Source organism: Schistocerca serialis, chromosome 2 (genome assembly GCF_023864345.2).
Source record: "Schistocerca serialis cubense isolate TAMUIC-IGC-003099 chromosome 2, iqSchSeri2.2, whole genome shotgun sequence".
NCBI classification, from domain to species: domain Eukaryota; kingdom Metazoa; phylum Arthropoda; class Insecta; order Orthoptera; family Acrididae; genus Schistocerca; species Schistocerca serialis.
In genome coordinates, this window is record NC_064639.1 from 323443873 (window position 1) to 323471774 (window position 27902).

At 41.5% G+C, this 27902-nt stretch overlaps 1 protein-coding gene across 1 annotated transcript in view; it reads left to right on the forward strand.

Annotated features, from left to right (window-relative positions):
* LOC126457131 (presenilins-associated rhomboid-like protein, mitochondrial) overlaps positions 1-27902 on the forward strand; it is a 116019-nt gene that overhangs the window by 56030 nt on the left and 32087 nt on the right. The window contains exon 6 of the mRNA XM_050093195.1: positions 14254-14378. Coding sequence (XP_049949152.1) covers positions 14254-14378 — 125 coding nt within the window. The remainder of the gene's footprint in view (positions 1-14253; positions 14379-27902) is intronic.

Here is a 27902-nt window from a genome sequence, read left to right on the forward strand (position 1 = left end):
CTTCTTGCCTAAACCGTTTCATCATCCGTGTTTGACTTTCATACATGGCTACACTCCATACAAATACTTTCAGAAAAGACTTCCTAATGCTTCAGTCTCTATTCAATGGTGACAAATTTCTCTTCTTCAGAAATGTTTTTCTTGTCATTGCCAGTCTACATTTTACATTCTCTCTACTTCAGCCATCATTAGTTATTTTGCTGTCCAAACAGCAGAAGTCATCTACTACTTTAAGTGTCTTGTTTCCTAATCTAATTCCCTCAGCATCACCTGATTTAATGTGACCACATTCAGATATCCTTATCTTCCTGTTGTTGATGTTCATCATATCCTCCTTTTTAAGATACTGTCCATTCAGTTCCAAATCCTTTGCTATCTCTGACACAGTTACAATCTCATTGGCAAACATCAAACTTTTTGTTTCTTCTCCCTAAACTTAAATTCCTGTTCTAAGTTTTTCTGTGATTTCTTTTAATGCTTGCTCGGGGTACAGATTGAATAACATCAGGGGTAGGCTAAAACACTGTCTCACTCCCTTCTCAACACTGTTACCCTTTCCTGCTGCTCGACTCTTATAACAGCCATCTGGTTTCTGTGTAAGTTGCAGATAGCCTTTTCCTCCCTGTATTTTATCCCTGATATCTTCAGAATTTCAGAGGGAGTTTTCCCGTCACCTTTGTCAGTAGCTTTCTGTAAGTCTACAAATGCTGTAAACACAGATTTGCCTTTCCTTGACCTATCTTCTAAGATAATTCATAGGGTCAGTATTACCTTGCGTGTTGATACATTTCTTCTGAAACAAACATATTTTCCCAGAGGTTGCCTTTACCATTTTTTACATTCAACTGCAAAGGATGGAAGAGTTTTGTCATGGCTGGCTCTTCCAATGCTATCAGTAGTTCTTATGGAATGTCATCTGCTGCCAGGGCCTTATTTCTACATCTACATCTACATCTACATTGATACTCCGCAAGCCACCCAACGGTGTGTGGCGGAGGGCACTTTACGTGCCACTGTCATTAGCTCCCTTTCCTGTTCCAGACGCGTATGGTTCGCGGGAAGAACGACTGTCTGAAAGCCTCCGTGCGCGCTCTAATCTCTCTAATTTTACATTCGTGATCTCCTCGGGAAGTATAAGTAGGGGGAAGCAATATATTCGATACCTCATCCAGAAACGCACCCTCTCGAAACCTGGTGAGCAAGCTACACCGCGATGCAGAGCGCCTCTCTTGCAGAGTCTGCCACTTGAGTTTATTAAACATCTCCGTAACGCTATCACGGTTACCAAATAACCCAGTGACGAAACGCGCCGCTCTTCTTTGGATCTTCTCTATCTCCTCCGTCAACCCGACCTGGTACGGATCCCACACTGATGAGCAATACTCAAGTATAGGTCGAACGAGTGTTTTGTAAGCCACCTCCTTTGTTGATGGACTACATTTTCTAAGCACTCTCCCAATGAATCTCAACCTGGTACCCGCCTTACCAACAATTAGTTTTACATGATCATTCCACTTCAAATCGTTCCGCACGCATACTCCCAGATATTTTACAGAAGTAACTGCTACCAGTGTTTGTTCCGCTATCATATAATCATACAATAAAGGATCCTTCTTTCTATGTATTCGCAATACATTACATTTGTCTATGTTAAGGGTCAGTTGCCACTCCCTGCACCAAGTGCCTATCCGCTGCAGATCTTCCTGTATTTCGCTACAATTTTCTAATGCAGCAACTTCTCTGTATACTACAGCATCATCCGCGAAAAGCCGCATGGAACTTCCGACACTATCTACTAAGTCATTTATATATATTGTGAAAAGCAATGGTCCCATAACACTCCCCTGTGGCACGCCAGAGGTTACTTTAACGTCTGTAGACGTCTCTCCATTGATAACAACATGCTGTGTTCTGTTTGCCAAAAACTCCTCAATCCAGCCACACAGCTGGTCTGATATTCCGTAGGCTCTTACTTTGCTTATCAGGCGACAGTGCGGAACTGTATCGAACGCCTTCCGGAAGTCAAGAAAAATAGCATCTACCTGGGAGCCTGTATCTAATATTTTCTGGGTCTCATGAACAAATAAGGCGAGTTGGGTCTCACACGATCGCTGTTTCCGGAATCCATGTTGATTCCTACATAGTAGATTCTGGGTTTCCAGAAATGACATGATACGCGAGCAAAAAACATGTTCTAAAATTCTACAAGAGATCGACGTAAGAGATATAGGTCTATAGTTTTGCGCATCTGCTCGACGACCCTTCTTGAAGACTGGGACTATCTGTGCTCTTTTCCAATCATTTGGAACCCTCCGTTCCTCTAGAGACTTGCGGTACACGGCTGTTAGAAGGGGGGCAAGTTCTCTCGCGTACTCTGTGTAGAATCGAATTGGTATCCCGTCAGGTCCAGTGGACTTTCCTCTATTGAGTGATTCCAGTTGCTTTTCTATTCCTTGGACACTTATTTCGATGTCAGCCATTTTTTCGTTTGTGCGAGGATTTAGAGAAGGAACTGCAGTGCGGTCTTCCTCTGTGAAACAGCTTTGGAAAAAGGTGTTTAGTATTTCAGCTTTACGCGTGTCATCCTCTGTTTCAATGCCATCATCATCCCGTAGTGTCTGGATATGCTGTTTCGAGCCACTTACCGATTTAACGTAAGACCAGAACTTCCTAGGATTTTCTGTCAAGTCTGTACATAGGATTTTACTTTCGAATTCAATGAATGCTTCACGCATAGCCCTCCTTACGCTAACTTTGACATCGTTTAGCTTCTGTTTGTCTGAGAGGTTTTGGCTGCGTTTAAACTTGGAGTGGAGCTCTCTTTGCTTTCAGCTGAAGTCTTTCAGTGCTCTGTCAAATTCTTCTCAAAGTATCATATATCCCATCTCGTCTTCATCTACATTCTTTTCAATTTCTGTAATATTGCCTCAAGTTCATCTCTCTTGTATATACCCTCTATATACTCCTTACACATTTCAGCTTTCCCTTCTTTGCTTGTTTTCCATCTCAGCTCTTGATATATTTATACAGCTGCTTCTCTGTTCTCCAAAGTCCTCTTTAATTTTCCTGTAGACAGTGTCTATCTTTCCCCTAATGATATGTGCTTCTGAATCCTTACATTTGCTGTCTAGCCATTCTGCTAAGCCATTTTGCACTGCCTGCCAATCTCATTTTTTAGATATATCCTGTGTTATCCAAGGGTTTCTATTAGGTGTTGTCCTGTTTGATCCTCTTCTGCCTTAACTATTTCTTCTCTTTAAGCTACACATTCACTTTCTGCTGTAATCCTTTCCCTTATTCTAACCCATTGTCATCCAGTGCTCCCTCTGAAACTCAAAACAACGTCTGATTCTTTCAGCTTATCCAGATCCTGTATCATTAATTTCCTACCTTTTTACAATTCCTTTTGTTTTAATCTACAGTTCATAACCAATAATTGTGGTCAGAGTCCACACGTTCCCCTGCAAATGTCTTACAGTCTGATATGAGGTTCTGAAGTCTCTGTCATACCATTATATAATCAATCTGAAACCTTCCAGTGTCTCCATGTCTCTTCCATGTATATAAAACCTCCTTTCATGGTCCTTAAACCAAGTGTTAGCAATGATTAAATCATTCTATGCGCAAAATTCTGCCAGGCAGCTTCCTCTTTCATTCCTTTCCCCCAGTCCATATTCAGCTATTATTTTTTCTGCTCTTCCTTTTGTCCCCCATCACAATTAAATTTTTATCTCCCTTAACTATCTGAATAATTTCTTTTATCTCATCATACACTTCTTCAATCTCTTCATCGTATGGAAAGCTAGTTGGCATATAAACTTGTACCACTGTGGTAGATGCGGGCTTCGTGTCTATCTTGGCTACGATAATGCATAGACTATGTGGTTCATAGTAGCTTACCCGCATTCCTATTTTATTGTTCATTATTAAACCTACTCCTGCATCACTGTTATTTGATTTTGTATTTATAACCCTTTTTTTCACCTGAGTAGAAGTTGTGTTCCTCCTACCACCGAACGTCACTAATTCCCACTGTATCTAACTATAACCAATACATTTCCCTTTTTAAATTTTCTAACCTACCTGCACAATTAACGGATCTAACATTCCATGATCTAATGTGTAGAACACCAGTTTTGTTTCTCCTAATGAAGACATCCACCTGAGTAGTCCCCACCCAGAGATCCAAAAGGGGGACAATTTTATGCAAGAGGACATCACCATCATTTAACCATACAGTAGAGCTGCATACCCTCAGGAAAAATTATGGCTATAGTTACCCTTTTGTGTTCAGCCATTTGTAGTACCAGCACGTCAAGGCCATTTTGTTTGATGTTACAAGGGCAGATCAGTCAATAATCCAGACTGTTGTCCCTGTAACTACTGAAAAGGCTGCTGCCCTTCTTCAAGAACTGTATGTTTGTCTGACCTCTCCACAGAAACCATTCTGTTCTCGTTGCACCTACAGTACAGCTATCTGTATCGCTGAGGCATAGAAGCCACCCCATCGACGGCACGGCAAAGTCCATGGTTCACGGGAATTATGCACATCTTAAATCTAAAAAAAATTGACCTATCAGGCAAAACGAATTGAGTAGAACTGCACAGTTCTGCATTGATGCTGCTGTGTATGGAGAATTTCTGAGTTCTACATCTACATCTACATCTACATGATTACTCTGCAATTCACATTTAAGTGTTTGGCAAAGGGTTCATCGAACCACAATCATACTATCTCTCTACCATTCAACTCCCGAACAGCGCATGGGAAAAACGAACACCTAAACCTTTCTGTTCGAGCTCTGATTTCTCTTATTTTATTTTGATGATCATTCCTACCTATGTAGGTTGGGTTCAACAAAATATTTTCGCATTCAGAAGAGAAAGTTGGTGACTGAAATTTCGTAAATAGATCTCGCCGCGACGAAAAACGTCTTTGCTTTAATGACTTCCATCCCAACTCGCGTATCATATCTGCCACTCTCTCTCCCCTATTACATGATAATACTAAACGAGCTGCCCTTTTTTGCACCCTTTTGATGTCGTTCGTCAATCCCACCTGGTAAGGATCCCACACCGCGCAGCAATATTCTAACAGAGGACAAACGAGTGTAGTGTAAGCTGTCTCTTTAATGGACTTGTTGCATCTTCTATGTGTCCTGCCAATGAAACGCAATCTTTGGCTCGCCTTCCCTACAATATTATCTATGTGGTCTTTCCAACTGAAGTTGTTCATAATTTTAACACCCAGGTACTTAGTTGAATTGACAGCCTTGAGAATTGTACTATTTATCGAGTAATCGAATTCCAACAGATTTCTTTTGGAACTCATGTGGATCACCTCACACTTTTCATTATTTAGCGTCAACTGCCACCTGCCACACCATACAGCAATCTTTTCTAAATCTCTTTGCAACTGATACTGGTCTTCAGATGACCTTACTAGATGGTAAATTACAGCATCATCTGCGAACAACCTAAGAGAACTGCTCAGATTGTCACCCAGGTCATTTATATAGATCTGGAACAGCAGAGGTCGCAGGACGCTTCCCTGGGGAACACCTGATATCACTTCAGTTTTACTCGATGATTTGCCGTCTATTACTACGAACTGCGACCTTCCTGACAGGAAATCATGAATCCAGTCGCACAACTGAGACGATACCCCATAGGCCCACAGCTTGATTAGAAGTCGCTTGTGAGGAACGGTGTCAAAAGCTTTCCGGAAATCTAGAAATATGGAATCAACTTGAGATCCCCTGTCGATAGCGGCCATTACTTCGTGCGAATAAAGAGCTAGCTGCAGTGCACAAGAACGATGTTTTCTGAAACCATGCTGATTACATATCAATAGATCGTTCCCTTTGAGGTGATTCATAATGTTTGAATACAGTATATGCTCCAAAACCCTACTGCAAACTGACGTCAATGATGTAGGTCTGTAGTTCGATGGATTACTCCTACTACCCTTCTTAAACACTGGTGCGACCTGCGCAATTTTCCAATCTGTAGGTACAGATCTATCGGTGAGCGAGTGGTTGTATATGATTGCTAAGTAGGGAGCTATTGTATCAGCGTAATCTGAAAGGAATCTAATCGGTATACAATCTGGTCCTAAAGACTTGCCCGTATCAAGCGATTTGAGTTGCTTCGCAACCCCTAAGGTATCTACTTCTAAGAAACTCATGCTAGCAGCTGTTTGTGTTTCAAATTATGGAATATTCCATTCATCTTCCCTGGTGAAGGAATTTCGGAAAACTGCGTTCAATAACTCCGCTGTAGCGGCACAGTCGTCGGTAACAGTACCATCGGCATTGCACAGCGAAGGTATTGAGTGCGTCTTGCCACTTGTGTAATTTACATACGACCAGAATTTCGTCGGATTTTCTACCAAATTTTGAGACAATGTTTTGTTGTGGAACCTATTAAAGGTATCTCGCATTGAAGTCCGTGCCAAATTTCACGCGTCTGTAAATTTTAGCCAATCTTCGGGATTTTGCGTTCTTCTGAACTTCGCATGCTTTTTCCGTTGCCTCTGCAACAGCATTCGGACCTGTTTTGTGTACCATGGGGGATCAGTTCCATTTCTTACCAATTTATGAGGTATGAATCTCTCAATTGCTGTTGCTACTATATCTTTGAATTTGAGCCACATCTCGTCTACATTTGCATAGTCAGTTCGGAAGGAATGGAGATTGTCTCTTAGGAAGGCTTCTAGTGACACTTTATCCGCTTTTTTAAATAAAATTATTTTGCATTTGTCTCTGGTGGATTTGGAAGAAACAGTATTGAACCTAGCTACAACGACCTTGTGATCACTAATCCCTGTATCAGTCATGATGCTCTCTATTAGCTCTGGATTGTTTGTGGCTAAGAGGTCAAGTGTGTTTTCACAACCATTTACAATTCGCGTGGGTTGGTGGACTAACTGCTTGAAATAATTTTCAGAGAAAGCATTTAGGACAATCTCGGAAGATGTTTTCTGCCTACCACTGGTTTTGAACAAGTATTTTTGCCAACATATCGAGGGAAGGTGAAGTCCCCACCAACTATAACCATATGAGTGGGGTATTTATTTGTTACGAGACTGAAATTTTCTTTGAACTGTTCAGCAACTATATCATCGGAGTCTGGGGGTCGGTAGAAGGAGCCAATTATTAACTTAGTTCGGCTGTTAAGTATAACCTCCACCCATACCAGTTCACATGGAGTATCTACTTCGACTTCACTACAAGATAAACCACTACTGACAGACACAAACACGCCACCAGCAATTCTGCCAAATCTATCTTTCCTGAACACCGTCTGAGACTTCGTAAAAATTTCTGCAGAACTTATTTCAGGCTTTAGCCAGCTTTCTTTACCTATAATGATTTCAGCTTCTGTGCTTTCTATTAGCGCTAGAAGCTCAGGGACTTTCCCAGCACAACTACAATAATTTACAACTACAATTCCGACTGTTCTTTGATCCAAGCACGTCCTGTATTTGCCATGCACCCTTTGAGATTGCAGCCCACCCCGTACTTTCCCGAGGCCTTCTAACCTAAAACACCGCCCAGTCCACGCCACACAGCCTCCGCTACCAGTGTAGCCACCAGCTGAGTGTAGTGAACTCCTGACCTATTCAGCAGAACCCGAAACCCTACCACCCGGCTCTGCACCAAAGGTTCTCAGTCGGTTCTGTCAATGATGCTGCAGATGGTGAGCTCTGCCTTCATCTTGTAAGCAAGACCGGCAGCCTTCAACAAATCAGATAGCCACTGGAATCCAGAGAGAATTTCCTCAATTCTTCTTCCGTGTTTTCTTGCTTTTAGGAAGCTTTAATTGTAGAGTGCTATTAACAGTGTTCCACAGATTTCGTGTTTGTTTTGAATACAGTCAGAGAGAGTCCCTTTAGTCAGCCATAGTGCCAGTAGTGTCAGTGTCGTCCTAACCGCCGTCTGCTTCACGTCTGCTGTGCAGCGAGCTACCTTAATTTACGTATTAACTGTATTTTTCTTACTTGTCACTTCTTCTTCCATGTGTTTTTGCTTTTAGGAAGCTTTAATTGTCGAGTGCTATTAATAGTGTTCCATAGATTTCGTGTTTGTTTTGAATACAGTCAGAGAGAGTCCCTTTCATTGTTTTCTACAAGAAGTGGCTAGCAATCGCAGTTTAGTCAATAATCAGCCACCTTTAGTGAATTAGCAGTCTAGTTAAAAGTTGATTAACTCTCTTCAGTAAATTGATTCCTTAGGATGGATAGGATGTGTGACTGCTGTGTACGGATGCAGGAGGAGCTGGCCACTGTTCGCGAACAGCTGAACGTGTTGATGGCCGCGGTCAGCCGTCTTCAGGCTGCTGCCTCAGAGTGTAGCGGCAGTGGGGGGTCTGGTGCGTCACAAGGTACACCCCAGGTGTTACATGCTTCACCCACTGTCCCTGCTGTCGAGACATCTTCGTGGGTACCAGGCGCGGTTGGGCCACCCTCTCCCCAAGGGAAGTGGCGGGTTTAGCGGCGTTCGTGGCGCACGAGGCGGAGGGTAAATGTGGAGGCTGGCCATGTGGCATCGCCCACTCTGCCTGTGAGTGGACATGTGGCTGCTCCTTCAGCAAGGTCCGAGCAGGCACACGGGGGGAGGGGTTTATTAGTTACTGGGAGCTCCAACATTAGGCGGATGATGGAGCCCCTTAGGGAAATAGTGGAAAGGTCGGGGAAGAAGGCCAGTGTTCACTCTGTCTGCTTGCCGGGGGGTCTCATCCGAGATGTGGAGGAGGCCCTACCGGCGGCGATAGAGAGCACTGGATGCCCCTGACTGCAAATTGTTGCTCATGTCGGCACCAATGACTCCTGCCATCTGGGTTCAGAGGTCATCCTCAGTTCGTACAGGCGGTTGGCGGAATTGGTGAAGGTGGAAAGCCTCACTCGCGGGGTGGAATCAGAGCTAACTATTTGTAGTATCGTTCCCAGAACCGATCGTGGTCCTCTGATTTGGAGCCGAGTGGAAGGCTTAAACCAGAGGCTCAGACGATTCTGCGGAGATCTGGGGTGCAAATTTCTCAACCTCCACTATCGGGTGGAGAAATGTAGGGTCCCCCTGAATAGGTCAGGCGTGCACTACACGCCGGAAGCGGCTACAAGGGTGGCGGAGTACGTTTGGAGTGCACATGGGCGTTTTTTAGGTTAGAGAATTCCCTCCCTAGGCCCGACAAGACGCCTCCTGAGACCCGGCAAGGTAGGAGTAGGCAAAATGCAACAGGGAATAATAATATTAATGTGCTAATAGTAAATTGCAGGAGCGTCTATAGAAAGGTTCCAGAACTGCTCTCATTAATAAACGGTCACAATGCCCATATAGTGATAGGGACAGAAAGTTGGCTAAAACCAGACGTAAACAGTAATGAAATCCTAAACTCAGATTGGAATGTATACTGCAGAGACAGGCTGGACAGTGAAGGGGGAGGCGTGTTTATAGCGATAAGAAATGCAATAGTATCGAAGGAAATTGACAGAGATCCGAAATGTGAAATGATTTGGGTGAAGGTCACGGTTAAAGCAGGTTCAGACATGGTAATTGGATGTCTCTATAGGCCCCCTGGCTCAGCAGCTGTTGTGGCTGAGCACCTGAAGGATAATTTGGAAAATATTTCGAGTAGATTTCCCTACCATGTTATAGTTCCGGGTGGAGATTTTAATTTGCCGGATATAGACTGGGAGACTCAAACGTTCATAACAGGTGGCAGGGACAAAGAATCCAGTGAAATTTTTTTAAGTGCTTTATCTGAAAACTAACTTGAGCAGTTAAACAGAGAACCGACTCGTGGCGATAACATATTAGACCTTCTGGTGACAAACAGACCTGAACTGTTTGAAACAGTTAACGCAGAACAGGGAATCAGCGATCATAAAGCGGTTACGGCATAGATGATTTCAGCAGTAAATAGAAATATTAAAAAAGGTAGGAAGATTTTTCTGTTTAGCAAAAGTGACAAAAAGCAGATTACAGAGTACCTGGCGGCTCAACACAAAAGTTTTGTCTCAAGTACAGATAGTGTTGAGGATCAGTGGACAAAGTTCAAAACCCTTGTACAATATGCGTTAGATGAGTATGTGCCAAGCAAGATTATAAGAGATGGAAAAGAGCCACCGTGGTACAACAACCGAGTTAGAAAACTGCTGCGGAAGCAAAGGGAACTTCACAGCAAACATAAACATAGCCAAAGCCTTGCAGACAAACAAAAATTACGCGAAGCGAAATGTAGTGTGAGGAGGGCTATGCGAGAGGCGTTCAATGAATTCGAAAGTAAAGTTCTATGTACTGACTTGGCAGAAAATCCTAAGAAATTTTGGTTTTATGTCAAAGCGGTAGGTGGATCAAAACAAAATGTCCAGACACTCTGTGACCAAAATGGTACTGAAACAGAGGATGACAGACTAAAGGCCAAAATACTAAATGTCTTTTTCCAAAGCTGTTTCACAGAGGAAGACTGCACTGTAGTTCCTTCTCTAGATTGTCGCACAGATGACAAAATGGTAGATATTGAAATAGACGACAGAGGGATAGAGAAACAATTAAAATCACTCAAAAGAGGAAAGGCCGCTGGACCTGATGGGATACCAGTTCGATTTTGCACCGAGTACGCGAAGGAACTTGCCCCCCTTCTTGCAGCGGTGTACCGTAGGTCTCTAGAAGAGCGTAGCGTTCCAAAGTATTGGAAAAGGGCACAGGTCATCCCCGTTTTCAAGAAGGGACGTCGAACAGATGTGCAGAACTATAGACCTATATCTCTAACGTCGATCAGTTGTAGGATTTTGGAACATGTATTATGTTCGAGTATAATGACTTTTCTGGAGACTAGAAATCTACTCTGTAGGAATCAGCATGGGTTTCGAAAAAGACGGTCATGTGAAACCCAGCTCGCGCTATTCGTCCACGAGACTCAGAGGGCCATAGACACGGGTTCACAGGTAGATGCCGTGTTTCTTGACTTCCGCAAGGCGTTCGATACAGTTCCCCACAGTCATTCAATGAACAAAGTAAGAGCATATGGACTATCAGTCCAATTGTGTGATTGGATTGAGGAGTTCCTAGATAACAGAAAGCAGCATGTCATTCTCAATGGAGAGAAGTCTTCCGAAGTAAGAGTGATTTCAGGTGTGCCACAGGGGAGTGTCATAGGACCGTTGCTATTCACAATATACATAAATGACCTGGTGAATGACATCGGAAGTTCACTGAGGCTTTTTGCAGATGATGCTGTGGTGTATCAAGAGGTTGTAACAATGAACAATTGTACTGAAATGCAGGAGGATCTGCAGCGAATTGACGCATGGTGCAGGGAATGGCAATTGAATCTCAATGTAGACAAGTGTAATGTGCTGTGAATACATAAAAAGATAGATCCCTTATCATTTAGCTACAAAATAGCAGGTCAGCAACTGGAAGCAGTTAATTCCATAAATTATCTGGGAGTACGCATTAGGAGTGATTTAAAATGGAATGATCATATAAAGTTGATCGTCGGTAAAGCAGATGCCAGACTGAGATTCATTAGACGAATCCTAAGGAAATGCAATCCAAAAACAAAGGAAGTAGGTTACAGTACACTTGTTCGCCCACTGCTTGAATACTGCTCAGCAGTGTGGGATCTGTACCAGATTGGGTTGATAGAAGAGATAGAGAAGATCCAACGGAGAGCAGCGCGCTTCGTTACAGGATCATTTAGTAATCGCGAAAGCGTTGCAGAGATGATAGATAAACTCCAGTGGAAGACTCTGCAGGAGAGACGCTCAGTAGCTCGGTACGGGCTTTTGTTAAAGTTTCGAGAACACACCTTCACCGAAAAGTCAAGCAGTATATTGCTCCCTCCTACGTATATCTCGCGAAGAGACCATAAGGATAAAATCAGAGAGATTAGAGCCCACATAGAAGCATACCGACAATCCTTCTTTCCACGAACAATACGAGACTGGAATAGAAGGGAGAACCGATAGAGGTACTCAGGGTACCCTCCCCCACACACCGTCAGGTGGCTTGCGGAGTATGGATGTAGATGTAGGGAACGTATGTATGTATGTTCCACATCTTCTGCTAAAGCACTGGACTTATTTCAACCAAACTTGGTACACATATAATCTAGATGTAGATGTAGATTCAAAGTGACACACGTCATTAGTGCCGACATGTGCCACCATCTGCAGCTGGCTGCACCCTTTGCTCTTCATGGCATCCAGGAGGACCCTTTCCACATGAGGAATGACTCCACCTGGAATGCACACGGAGTGCACACTGGATTTCTTCCCCTCCTTAGCCGCCATATCCGTAAGGGGCCCCATTACGTGCCTAACATTGGAGCTCCCAATTACCAATAAGCCCACCCTCTGCAATTGCCCGGACCTTGAAGGCTGAGAATCATCCTCTGAAACAGGGCAGGCAGCTGCATCTGGCTCAGCCAGAGACAGTACCTGAAACCTGTTTGTCAGACGCACCTGGGAGGCTTTCTGATCAGCCTCCGGGGACGTCTTTCGCTGCCTGCCACGCCTTGGAATGACCTCCCAATCAACCACAGGTGATGGCTCACCCCACTGTGGGCAGCAACCGGGGCAACCACAGCGGCAGACCGATCTGGGGTCAGACAGGACGAGGTTGACATCCCCATGATACCCAAGTCCGGCTCCCCACAGTGGTGCTCATTGGCAACAGCCTTAAGCTGTGCAACCGAAGTCAGTGCCGCCTGCAGCTGTGAGTGAATGGTTGCCAACTCAGCCCTCATCCGAGCACAGCAATCACAGTCCCTGTCCATTCTAATTGATGTTGAACAACAGTTACTGAAACACGAGTCCGTGCCTAGATAACGCAAAGGAAACACGCAAAGAATGTATGAACTAACCTGTACAAATGCCTAACGACTGCGCTACAATCCGCCTGAATTTACGATTACAGTAACTAAAACTCGAAATTACACCTCCTATACAAAACTCTCACGCAATTTAAGTAAGAATCTACGAAGTGAACACAGAAAAGAAGCTATATACATACCTTTCTGTGCTGTCGATGTGCACCAACTGGGAGCTCAGGTCACACTGGTCTCTGAGAGCCTACTAGACAGACAAGTGCCACTGACGTACCAAAACAAAACAAATGTCTAATGCTCTGTGCTACAACCTGCCTGAATTTACGATTACAGTAACTAAAACTTGAAATTACACCTCCTATACGAAACTCACGCGCAATGTAAGTAAGAATCTACGAAGTAAACACAGAAAAGAAGCTATATACGTATCTTTCTGCGTTGTCGATGTGCACCAACTGGGAGCTCAGGCTGACGCATTTATGTAATTAGCAGTTATAACTTCCTTAATGTTTGTGCCAATGAAGTGATCTTATTGACATGATCATTTTGATGCATTTGATTTTTCATAGTTTTGTTGGAACATGGAGTGCTTGATTTCTCTTCTGTTGACAAAATTTTATTTCCATAGTTTTACGTAAGATTTACCATTATGGCTTCTCACGTGCAGCAGGAACAGATCATCAGTGCTCCTTTCACACTGTGACGTAGAAAGTTCTGGCCTCATAAATGTTGCTGCTGTCTGGCTCCTCAAGCTATCCATCTCCTTGCAGACTGTGTATCTATCACTGTACTATCAGACATTCTCCACACCGGGGTACCTTTGTTTGGTACCTCTCAGTCTTATGTTACCTTCAATAGACCACATTATGAATTTACAATCCTAGACCACCATCAGCCAAGAATTATAAATTACAGAACCCATCTGTCATGATGAGTTTGGATTCCTATGTGTCACAGAATCACTTCATTGAGAACTGGTGTGGTAGACAGAATACTGTATCTGCTGACTAAAGCAAAGCTCAAGTGGAGTGTGGGATGCTGGACTCATAATTCTGTAACAGTTAAATCTACTCATCTTCTTTTAACATTATTGGTATTGTTACTGCTTTAACCAATCTGAATAATTCTACAAAAAATACTGTGTTGATGTTCTGTACCCCGTACTACAATTTCTGCCAGGTAATAAAGACTTGATATCAAAGGTGGAAGAGACGCGTATCCTATGTCATCTTATGCACTTGTGTTTTATATACTAGTATTTCTATCAAATATACAGTTTTAAATTTATGCCATGTATTACATAATTAACAGTTTGTGTCTATTTATCCAAATCAATTATCAAAGTTCATTGCTCAATAATTTGAGTTCTGAAGATGTTTTTACTTTATTTAAAACAGTCATTATTTTTCCCTCTTTTAGGAGCTGTTGCAGCACTCGGAAAAGAGCAATTCTTAGGTCTCTATTTGAGTGCAGGAGTCATCTCGTCAATGGCAAGCTATATTTATAAAGCAGTTACCAGTCAACCAGGACTTTCATTAGGAGCGGTAAGAAAAATGATGTACACACATTAGGTACTAACCTTCATATAGTCTGCTGTACCATGAAAAGATCAAAAGAAAATCTTTAATTTGTCCACATGGTGGTGTCCTACTTGACATCAATCAGAGATTTCTTGGGTGCTTCCAGTGTTCTGATTTTAAGTTTTTTCTTTTCGCTAATCTCTTTTTACAAGTGCTGCAGCCAATATGCGCCATTATCTGTTTGACATATTCCTGTTTTTGTCTCTTAGAACTTTTCCCGTACACTACTCATTCTTTGCCAGTGCTAGTCTGCTTTTTATGTCCTCCTTGATTCATCCATCATAGTTACTTTGCTTCCAAGGTAGCAGAATTACTTTGTTTCACCTGCCAAGCGGTCACCAGTTTTGTTGCTTAGTCTATCAGTAATCTCTTTGCTACTCTTCATTACTCTTGCGTTTCTTCAGTTTACTTTCAATTTATATTCTGTAATCATTTGAGCATTCATTCCATTCAACAGTTCCTGTAATTTTTCTTCACTTTCACTGAGGATAACAGTGTCATCAGTAAATCATTATCATTGATATCCTTTCATTTTGAATTTTAATCCCACTCTTGAGCCTTTCTTTATTTCCATCACTTCTTCTTCGATGTGTAAATTGAACAGTAAGAATGAAAGACCGCATCCTTATCTTACGCTCTTTGTAATCTGAGCACTTTGTTCTTAGTCTTCCATTCTCATTGTTTCCATTGGTTCTTGTACATACTGTATATTACTCATCTATTCCTCTACCTTACTGCTATTTTTCTTAGGATGCTGAACATCATGCACTTATCTGTCCTATATATATTCGAGATTGTGTGGGTGATATTTTTCTGAAAGGGTGTTGGTATGTTTCCAGACTCACTGACACTGCATACAAACTTGAATAGTCATGTATTTGCCATTTCCCCCACTGATTTTAGAAATTCCGGAGGAATGTGATTTATCCCTTCTGCACTAGTTGATCGCAAGTCTTTGAAAGCTCTTGGATGCCCTATATCTTCAATATTGACTCCCATTTTTTCTTCTGTCACATTTGTAGTAGAGATAGGAAGATACTGGAACAGGAGGGGAAAATTGCTGCCCTTCAGGCTGAGTTAGACAAGGCCAGGGGAGATCTTGACAGGTTAAGGAGGGAGAAGGGTAAAGAGAGGTGGGAAGTGGCAACAGGCAACAGGAGGAACAGGCCTAGAACTTTGTCTGACAGCTTTATGGTGAATGTGGAAAATAGATTTGACCTGTTGCTTCAGTTAGAAGCTGGTGAGCCTCAAGCAGTTACAGGTGTAGACAGGGCACAACAAACTTTCAGCAGCAAATTGAAAAGTAAGAATGTAGGGAAATCAGTAAAGAGAAAGAAAGTGTTGTTGTTAGGTAGTTCCCATGGAAGAGGTGTTGGCCAACTCTTGCAGGATGAACTAGGATCAGAATACCAGGTCACCAATTTTTTTAAACCTAGTGCTGGTCTGGAGCAGGTGACAGAGGATTTAGGATCACTTTGCAAAGATTTCACTAAGGAAGACACCGTGGTTATAGTGGGTGGGGCAGGTAACAGTATTGACAGAGATCCTGGGTACAGCATAGAGTGTGACCTGGCGAAGATTGCATCAGCATCGAGGCATACCAGTGTTGAGTTTGTATCTGTTCTTGGGCGCCATGACCGACCTCATTTGAACTCTTCTGTCAAGAGAGTTAATTTGGAGCTGGAACGGCTGCTCATGTCGGGTGCGGGGTCACACATTGGTGTGGTTCATGTTGATTCTGTCAGTAGGTGGGATTATACTAGGCATGGCCTTCACCTCAACAGGAAGGGGAAGGGTAAATTGGCTGGGGAAATAGCAGGAAAGTTAAAGGGGGGAGGCACTGTCATGAGTGGTAAAATACCAGTGGTTATAGGATTCAGAAAAGACCCTTTTTTAGGGTAGGGAGGACAGAAAGAAAACAAATTTTAAGAGAGGTTAGAACTGAGACAAACCTTCAGTTTGAGAAAGAAATCAAAAAACATAATTCCAGCTTATTACATCAACATAAACAGCCATTGGTTAAGAATTTTCAACTGTCAGCAGATATTTTAACTCCATCCAATTTTAAGTCAGTCAATGTGAAATGTCAGCTATCTTTATTGCATCAAAATATTCGAGGACTGAGAAATAAAATTAATGAATTAACTATCTGCATAGATGAATTAGAGTCTTCAAACCCAGCTGACATAATCTGCCTCTCTGAACATCATGTGACCACTGGTATAGAACTTTTAAGTGTTACAGGGTTTAGGTTAGCATCTCACTATTGTAGATCAGAAATGGAGAAAGGAGGAGTTGCCACATTCATCAGGAACTGTCATAAATTTAAGAACATAGACATTCATAAATTTTGCCTAGAACAGCATATGGAAGCATGTGCAACAGAATTAGAATTTCACAAAAAATCTTTCATAATATTAAGTGTATATCGAGCACCTGCAGGTAACTTTAATCTGTTTGTAAACCACCTTGAAGCTGTACTGGCCCATTTAACAACCAAAAACAAAGAAATAGTGGTTGCTGGTGATTTCAATGTAGATTTCCTTAAAGACTCTCCCAATAAGAACCTATTTGAGTTAGTAACACTATCATTCAACTTAATTCCCACAGTAAAGTTCCCCACTAGGATAACCACTTGCTCACAAACAGCCATTGATAATATCTTTATAGAAAAGTCAAATGAACAAAATTATATTACAAAACCAATAGTCAATGGCCTCTCAGACCATGACATGCAGTTCCTTCTGTTAAATGTTAATACTGAACAAGATATAAAATCTGTTAAATCTGAGCTCAAGAGGGTAATCAGTAAGCCAAAAATTGATTATTTTAGGACACTCCTCAGAGACATTCACTGGACTGATGTTTACAGTGCTCATGGCATGAATGAAAAATATAACATTTTTGCTAATAAAGTGCTTACCTTATTTGAACACTGCTTTCCCCCAAAACTTACCAAGGTTAGAGCAAAGTCTACAAAGAAGCCATGGATTACTCGAGGAATAGGGGTATCTTGTAAAACAAAAAGAAAACTGTATCTGTCAATCCGAAACATTTCCAATGTTGATGCTATAGCACATTATAAGAAATACTGCAAAATATTAAAGACTGTAATACGGATGTCAAAGCAAATATATTACAAGGAAAAGATAGTCATATCAGATAACAAAATAAAGACAATATGGGATATAGTGAAGGAGGAGACCGGTAGAACCAGACATGAAGAGGAACAAATAGCATTAAGAGTAAATGATGCATTGGTGACAGATGTGTATAGTGTTGCAGAACTTTTTAACAAACATTTTATAACTGTTACTGAAAAGATGGGGTTGTCAGGTTCGGTAGATGCTGCTATGGATTACCTTAGACCAGACATTTCAAGTAACTTCCATAATATGAATTTGACCCTCACTACCCCAACAGAAATAATGTCCATCATAAAATCTTTAAAATCAAAAACATCTAGTGGGTATGATGAAATATCAACAAAGTTAATTAAAGAATGTGATTCTGAGCTAAGTAACATATTAAGCTATCTGTGTAACCAGTCGTTTATCAGTGGAATATTTCCCGAATGGCTGAAATATGCTGAAGTTAAGCCACTGTTTAAGAAGGGAGATAAAGAAATAGCATCAAATTTCCGTCCAATTTCACTGTTGCCAGCATTCTCAAAAATTTTCGAAAAAGTAATGTACAGTCGTCTTTATAACCATCTTATCTCAAATAACATACTGTCAAAGTCACAGTTTGGATTTCTAAAAGGTTCTGATATTGAGAAGGCTATCTACACTTACAGTGAAAATGTACTTAATTCATTAGACAAAAAATTGCAGGCAACTGGTATATTTTGTGATCTGTCAAAGGCATTTGACTGTGTAAATCACAATATCCTTTTAAGTAAACTAGAATATTATAGTGTAACAGGAAATGCTGCAAAATGGTTCAAATCTTATATCTCTGGCAGGAAACAAAGGGTGTTATTAGGAAAGAGACATGTATCAAGCTATCAGGCATCATCCAACTGGGAACTAATTACATGTGGGGTCCCACAAGGTTCCATTTTGGGGCCCTTACTTTTTCTTGTGTATATCAATGACCTTTCATCAGTAACATTACCAGATGCCAAGTTTGTTTTGTTTGCTGATGATACAAACATTGCAATAAATAGCAAATCAAGTGTAGTCTTAGAAAGATCAGCCAATAAAATATTTGTAGACATTAATCACTGGTTCCTAGCCAATTCTTTGTCACTAAACTTTGAAAAAACACACTACATGCAGTTCAGAACTTGTAAGGGGTGTCCCAAGAGTATATGTCTAACATATGATGACAAGAAGATAGAAGAAGTGGACGGTGTTAAATTCTTGGGATTACAGCTTGATAATAAATTCAACTGGGAGGAGCACACCACAGAACTGCTGAAGCGTCTTAACAAATCTCTGTTTGCAATGCGAATTTTGTCAGACATAGGGGATATAAAAATCAAAAAGCTGGCATACTATGCTTACTTTCATTCCATAATGTCATATGGGATTATTTTCTGGGGTAATTCATCAAGCCAAGCTAAAGTTTTCCGGGCACAAAAACGTGCAGTAAGAATTATATGTGGTGTGAACTCAAGAACATCCTGCAGAAGCCTGTTTAGGGAACTAGGGATACTAACTACAGCTTCCCAATATATTTATTCCTTAATGAAATTTGTCATTAAAAATATATCACTTTTTCAAACCAATAGCTCAATTCATGGAATCAATACTAGAAATAAGAATAATCTTCACAAGGATTTAAAGTCACTTAGTCTTGTACAAAAAGGTGTGCATTATTCAGGAACACACATTTTCAATAACTTGCCAGCAGCCATAAAAAGCTTAACAACCAATGAAATTCAGTTTAAGAGAAGCCTAAAGGATTTATTGGTGGCCAACTCCTTCCACTCCATTGATGAATTTCTGAGGAAAACCAACTGATTTGTATATAAGTACAACATATCTTCTGCACAATTTCAGTGCAGTAATGTGTTCACTGAAAATTTGTGTGTGTGTGTGTGTGTGTGTGTGTGTGTGTGTGTGTGTGTAAGTATAATCTAACTTCTGCACCATTTCAGTGCAGTAATGTGTTCATTGTAAATAAGTATTACAGTAGTTGTATTACATGTTTCTTACCTTATAAATAAATAAAAAACTTTTTTATTTTAAATTCAGTGCAATAGTATTTGTAAAATGACTCTTAGTGTTCATTAAAAAATGACGATCATTCCACTTGGGACCTGTGGAATGGTACATTAGCTTATTTGTTTTAGTTTAAATATTTGTCATGTATTGTTGTTTTTCTGACATGTTCCACATCCTGGAGGACCTCCTCACTACGGATCAATTGGAATGAAAGTAAATCTAATCTAATCTAATCTAATCAGACAAGTACACCTCCATTGTAGAGGCCTTTGTTGTACTGTTTCCACCTGTCATTTCTCTCCTCTGTGTTTAACAGAGGAATTACCATTGCACTGTTAATATTGTGCCCTTGCTTTTAATTTCACCAAAAATTATTTTGACTTTTTTATGTGCTGAATCATTACTTCTGACAACATATTCCTTTTTGGATTTCTTCACACTTTTGCTGTAGCCCTTTTATGTTGGCTTCCTGTACTTTCTATATATTTAATTCCTAAGTAACTTATATTGCTGTATTCTCATTTTTCCTTCTTTTGTTGATCAGTTGAAGCATTTCTTCTGTTACCAAAGGTTTCTTCAGCATTGCCTTCCTTGTACTTACCTTGGTCTGTTCAACTTCTGTAATTGCCCTTTTTAGAGATGTTCATTCCTCTTCAATTGAACTGAATACTATGGTATTGTACTGTGGCATTCATTACTGCAGTAGCTACAGCCTTGGAGTGTTTCATATTTAGTACTTCAGTATCCCACTTCTTTCCACATGGATTCTTCCCGACAATTCCCTTGAACTTCAGTTTACCCTTCAGTATTACTAAATTGTGATCTGAGTGTATATCTGCGCCTGGGTGCACCTTGCAATCCAATATTTGATTTCAGTGTTCTGTCGTACCATGATGTAATCCAGCTAATCTTTCCGTGTCTTGGGACTTTTTTCAAGTACGTCTCCTCCTCCTGTGATTTTTGAACTGTGTACTGTATTCGCTGTCACTAGCTGAAATTTATTGCATAACTCAATTAATCTTTCTCCTCTTTCATTCCTAGTTTTAAGCCCAAATTCTCAAGTTTCTTTCATCTATTCGTTCTCCTACTACCATGTTCCATTCCACCATGATTATTAAATTTTCATCTCCCTTACTTACTGAATTACCTGTTCAGTATCATCATATACTATCTCTACCTCTTTATCTTCCACTTGTGATGTCGGTATGTATACATGAACTAGTGTCAGTTTGCTGTCCATTCTGAGTAGAACAATCCTGTCGCTGAACATTTCAGGTACCTCCGCCTGTCTTCTTATTCATAGTAAATCCTGCTCCCATTATACCACTTTCTGCTGATGTTCATATTACCCTACATTTGTCTGACCATAAATCCTCATCTTCTTTCCATTCGCACCACTATTGATTTGAATCTGTGCCGTCATTAACACTCCTGTATCACTGACACGACATGACTTTCTGCAGCATGGTGACATGATGAGTAGATCAGCAAATAACAGTCTGACAGTTGCTTATAAAAGGGCATCACAGCAGCAGTTGTTACCCAACAGTCAAGGGAGCCATACAAACGATAAAAAGATGTTAAGTCCCCATTGTTCTGAAGCAAACACACAACAGTGAATGAGCATTCTCTCTGATGTAAATGCTAGGTGTGTGTGAGTGGACATGATGCAGTGGCCCAAAGAGAATGTAAGTTGCTGATAGAAGAATACAGACATCATATGTGCTCCTGGTATCTAAAAGATCCACAGCACAAGTGCCATAGAAAAAGAAATATGATTGGTAGAAAATTGCCAAAAGACTCAACGGTCCAACTGGGGACGCAAGAAAGATGATAAATTCATTAGATGCTTGCATCAGGTGGGAATAGAGTGAATAAGCACAAGATTTGTAATACTTTTTAATAAGAAGGTAAAGAACAGTAAATTCCTTGAAAATAAACAAATGAAAATATGTATCTATTGTGCTGATTAAAACTAAAAATATGCGAAAGACCTTACTAATCTTATTTCTTAAGTTTATGATATCTGTAATTCCATGGCTGATGTATCACTGTTAGAGATTTTTGGTGATAAAAATTATTTATCCAGTATCATGCTATCTGCCCACTAACAAACTACATAGCAGATTTTATCAAGTAGCCTATCATTTGATATATAACAGCAGTTTTGTTGTTGTTGTTGTGGTCTTCAGTCCTGAGACTGGTTTGATGCAGCTCTCCATGCTACTCTATCCTGTGCAAGCTTCATCATCTCCCAGTACCTACTGCAACCTACATCCTTCTGAATCTGCTTGGTGTATTCATCTCTTGGTCTCCTTCTACGATTTTTACCCTCCACGCTGCCCTCCAATACTAAATTGGTGATCCCTTGATCCCTTGATGCCTCAGATCATGTCCTACCAATCGATCCCTTCTTATAGTCAAGTTGTGCCACAAACTGCTCTTCTCCCCAATCCTATTCAATACCTCCTCATTAGTTATGTGATCTACCCATCTAATCTTCAGCATTCTTCTGCAGCACCACATTTCAAAAGCTTCTATTCTCTTCTTGTCTAAACTACACTCCTGGAAATTGAAATAAGAACACCGTGAATTCATTGTCCCAGGAAGGGGAAACTTTATTGACACATTCCTGGGGTCAGATACATCACATGATCACACTGACAGAACCACAGGCACATAGACACAGGCAACAGAGCATGCACAATGTCGGCACTAGTACAGTGTATATCCACCTTTCGCAGCAATGCAGGCTGCTATTCTCCCATGGAGACGATCGTAGAGATGCTGGATGTAGTCCTGTGGAACGGCTTGCCATGCCATTTCCACCTGGCGCCTCAGTTGGACCAGCGTTCGTGCTGGAAGTGCAGACCGCGTGAGACGACGCTTCATCCAATCCCAAACATGCTCAATGGGGGACAGATCCGGAGATCTTGCTGGCCAGGGTAGTTGACTTACACCTTCTAGAGCACGTTGGGTGGCACGGGATACATGCGGACGTGCATTGTCCTGTTGGAACAGCAAGTTCCCTTGCCGGTCTAGGAATGGTAGAACGATGGGTTCGATGATGGTTTGGATGTACCGTGCACTATTCAGTGTCCCCTCGATGATCACCAGTGGTGTACGGCCAGTGTAGGAGATCGCTCCCCACACCATGATGCCGGGTGTTGGCCCTGTGTGACTCGGTCGTATGCAGTCCTAATTGTGGCGCTCACCTGCACGGGGCCAAACACGCATACGACCATCATTGGCACCAAGGCAGAAGCGACTCTCATCACTGAAGACAACACGTCTCCATTCGTCCCTCCATTCACGCCTGTCGCGACACCACTGGAGGCGGGCTGCACGATGTTGGGGCGTGAGCGGAAGACGGCCTAACGGTGTGCGGGACCGTAGCCCAGCTTCATGGAGACGGTTGCGAATGGTCCTCGCCGATACCCCAGGAGCAACAGTGTCCCTAATTTGCTGGGAAGTGGCGGTGCGGTCCCCTACGGCACTGCGTAGGATCCTACGGTCTTGGCGTGCATCCGTGCGTCGCTGCAGTCCGGTCCCAGGTCGACAGGCACGTGCACCTTCCGCCGACCACTGGCGACAACATCGATGTACTGTGGAGACCTCACGCCCCACGTGTTGAGCAATTCGGCGGTACGTCCACCTGGCCTCCCGCATGCCCACTATACACCCTCGCTCAAAGTCCGTCAACTGCACATACGGTTCACGTCCACGCTGTCGCGGCATGCTACCAGTGTTAAAGACTGCGATGGAGCTCCGTATGCCACGGCAAACTGGCTGACACTGACGGCGGCGGTGCACAAATGCTGCGCAGCTAGCGCCATTCGACGGCCAACACCGCGGTTCCTGGTGTGTCCGCTGTGCCGTGCGTGTGATCATTGCTTGTACAGCCCTCTCGCAGTGTCCGGACCAAGTATGGTGGGTCTGACACACCGGTGTCAATGTGTTCTTTTTTCCATTTCCAGGAGTGTATTTATTGTCCATGTTTCACTTCCATATATGGCTACACTCCATACAGATACTTTCAGAAATGATTTCCTGACACTTAAATCTATACTCAATGTTAACAAATTTCTCTTCTTCAGAAACGCTTTCCTTGCCATTGCCAGTCTACATTTTATATCCTCTCTACTTCGACCATCATCAGTTATTTTGCTCCCCAAATAGCAAAACTCCTTTACTACTTTAAGTGTCTCATTTCCTAATCTAATACCCTCAGCATCACCCGACTTAATTCGACTACATTCCATTATCCTCGTTTTGATTTTGTTGATATTCATCTTATATCCTCCTTTCAAGACACTGTCCATTCCATTCAACTGCTCTTCCAAGTCCTTTGCTGTCTCTGACAGAATTACAATGTCATCGGCGAACCTCAAAGTTTTTATTTCTTCTCCATGGATCTTAATACCTACTCCGAATTTTTCTTTTGTTTCCTTCATTGCTTGCTCAATATACAGATTGAATAACATCGGTGATAGGCTACAACCCTGTCTCACTCCCTTCCCAACCACTGCTTCCCTTTCATGCCCCTCAACTCTTATAACTGCCATTTGGTTTCTATACAAATTGTAAATAGCCTTTCACTCCCTGTATTTTACCCCTGCCACCTTCAGAATTTGAAAGAGAGTATTCCAGTCAACATTGTCAAAAGCTTTCTCTAAGTCTACAAATGCTAGAAACGCAGGTTTGCCTTTCCTTAATGTAGCTTCTAAGATAAGTCGTAGGATCAGTATTGCCTCACGTGTTCCAATATTTCTGCGGAATCCAAACAGCAATCGAAATGCAGAAAAATCACCACAGTAATGTAAATGCCTCCAGTTCCTAATAACCAGAGTAACAATTCTAGCATTTCTTCAGATAATGGTGGTCATCAGTAATTAGTGTTCAGCTTTTAAATTTGCTTCTCAGTTGTAGTGAGAAGCCAGTGAAAAGTGTCAACCTGACATGTGCAAAGTTTTGGATTAATGTTCAGGAAAGCTAAAGCTGCAGTTCAGCATTAAGTGTGCTACTTACCAACTTTTTACATATACATATACTGTAGAACAAAAGCAAAGAGGTGCTTTTCAGTTATGTACATACAAGTTGAGGCACCCAAATTCTTCCTTTCCTACACCATTTTCCTTTCATCAACAAAAAGAGTATGGTCGCCATGCAAAATAATCATGTATGAATATCAAAATTTTGCATTGTTGCTGTAACTATTCAATGGTAGGCATTGAAACCCTCATAACTCTATTTCTATGTGAAAACCTAGTAATTCCAGTAACCAGTAACTCCATTATTGAACAGAGATTTGAAAGTGCATGGATTTCTCTAATCTTTCAATAACTAGGCTTTACTATGTAGCTAAACTTTAGCAGCTTTATCTGTATCACTTTGTTATTATTTTTTAAGAAACAGTTTTTGCTTCTTCTCTATATTTAACAAATTGGAATTATAAGATTTTCATTGCCTACCATCAATGTAGTGTCTATTATTAGTACCAAAAACAACACCACAGAATTCATAGGCTACGTTTTATATCTCGTATTATCTTCTGTTCCCTCTAGTGTAAACACTTGTTCACAGACACAAGCGAATGACAATGAACACCTGCAAATTGCCTGCAAATGAGGATTTGCTTGTGCTTGCTTCCGTTCATTCTGGACTAAAGGCAACTATTTAGTTGTCTTTATCTGGTTTTGTTACTATTTATTTATGTTATGAGTTAGACACCATTTGTAGATGCTTGATGTTTGAATGTAAGGCTGTATTTATGCCTGTGTAGACATTTGTACTTGAGAACTGCAATCACTATAAATAAAAAATAGGTTAATTGACTACCGTAAGTGCAAACATCCATGTATAAAAACATTGTTTTTATTTATATTGACAGTTGCCACTCACTTCACTTCAGAAGCCCTTTATCCAGAGATTTGGTTTGCATAGTGAGTGTATTTGTTCTTTTATAGAGTTTGTTTGCAACATACATCCTGGATTATCACTGCAGTAAGTTCTTAAAATCATGTCATTAGTATGTGCACAAGCTGGTTTCCCACATCATCTTATCCATCTTTCTTGTTACACCTATCTTTGCTGTAAGTTACTGACAGTACAGCAGTCACAACCAAGACAGCCAAAATGCGAAATGTGCTCACTCTGAAGACTCAAACCCATCACCATGAAGGCAGAGGGAAACAATAGTTCTTCAACTGTCATATGCACACCATTTCTTTTGTTCAATAATTTTTGCCTGCAAGTAAATACCACACCATGGCATCCACAACAAAGACAACCAAAATGAGAAATGTTGTGACACCAAAGATGCAAACTCATGACCACAGAGGCAGAGGAAGGGGTAATTTTTCAAGTATCGTAAGCACCCTTTTCACAGCCATCCATAACATGATGAGCTGGAACTCCAACCTCAGTCTGTGACATCAGTTACTAAACAGAACACCACCAAACTTTGAGGCCAGGGAGGAGCGTGCATTTGGTTAAGTGAGCTCGGCAAGCAACTACACTTCCTCTTGGAAGATATCGAGGAACTCGTCACTAGGATATGAAAAGCAGAGATGTTTAACGGGCAACAGAAATCTATTCTAATATGTGCATGGCTCAGTGCTTACCATCAGAAAATCATCAGTCGACATGACTCGTCTCCTTGATTGCCTAGACATTGTTGTATATGCTTGATTTTGATGGTCTTCTTTCCTGATTGACATCACCCACGTCAGTGCAGCCTTGGTCAAATTGTTGGCACCATTATGGCTGCACACACTGTTGCATTTGGCTCATATAGTCCACGCAGTGAAGGAAAATTAGTAGAAAAATAAGTGTACTCACAAATTTTTGTACTGTGGTAGGGGAGAGTGTAGTGAGTAACATACTAAAAATCCTGACCAGTGGGGAGTGAGGCGTGGGGGGGAGGGGGGGGGGGCGTTGTGTTTAAAGGCCACTTTTTTAATCTTTCTTTACTATCTCAAAAATTGGGGCTTCTAGTGGAAATGTTGCTCAGTAAAAAGCCAAACTGCCTTACAATTCCTACAGAAAAGGTGCTATTCCATTTTTCTATAGTTTCTGCCTTCAAGGGGTGGAAAAATCACAGATTATTAAAAACATTAGTTTAATGTCATAAAAATAACTCATGTTGCTAAAGAATGAGGGTTAAACGCAAATATTAAATGTTTGCACAACATCTAAGTCCAGTAGAACAATATTGAGCAATAAATTGTGTTTTGAGGATGTAACGGGGTGTAAAAGGGGGAGGGGGGGGGGGTGGAGGTTAGAAGGCTAGAAGTGTGTGTGAGAAGGTAGCTCGCCAAATTATGGCCATGCACATCCCTCCTTCTTAGGCCTGCAAAATGAAGAGTGAGCAGGCAATTCCCATTGTATCTGCAACTCTGTGTCACAGAAAGCAACTACAGGGTGTTTCAGAAAGCTATACCGACCCATCCGCAGCTTGCTTTATGAATCACTGGCAATGCAGTGTGCAGACAAGTCCAGGGGTGTTTATTTTCACAAAGTGCATACGCACTTCATGGAATATGGATATGAATTACTAATAACACTAACGAAAGACATACATATGGAAAGAATATGTGTAAATCTCTGCACACTTCTACACTGCTAGAGGGAAATTGATTCTTAGTCATCCTATATGGCAGGTGTTGCATTTTGCCAGGAAAGGCAACCTCCTCCATCACGAGTGATGCTTTGCTTTTCAGTTTACAGACTATACCTCCTGAGCATTTCCTGTCCAGTTCTCTCATGTGAGTAGACAAAATAACTCCACTGAGCTCGTGTTTATTTAGTGGAGTTATTTTCAGGTCATTAAGTGAGTATTTATTTGCAGTTGTTAGAAAAGCTGTTATGTAAAAAAAAAAGCTCAACAGCTGGGGCTGTTAGTTGTCCAGCACACTGAAGAGCCAGCCCCATCATGGTGTGTCTCTTCTACCAATGGCTGGAATATTTTTCACAGCATGAGGGTATCAAGTGCATCCCTGTACCTGAGTTCTCGCAACATTTGAAGCGGCCCAGAGGCTTAAATTGGCTCCCTCTGTTATGGAACTTCATAGATTTCAGCACAGGTCAGGCAGTGCAGAACAGCAGATTACTTTTCTAGTTTTGAACATGAACAGTCCTATTCTATCAGACGTATTGACACATACCTTGTAAGATAAAATTGGTAAGAGGGGTAAGTGGCTTGATTCAGTGCAATCGGCTCTACAAGTGTTAGCAATTCCTGACCATGGTAGATTAGTGCAATCTACCAGTAACACAATGAGTGGTGGGAGAAGTGCAGTAGCTTTCTGGTCGTTCA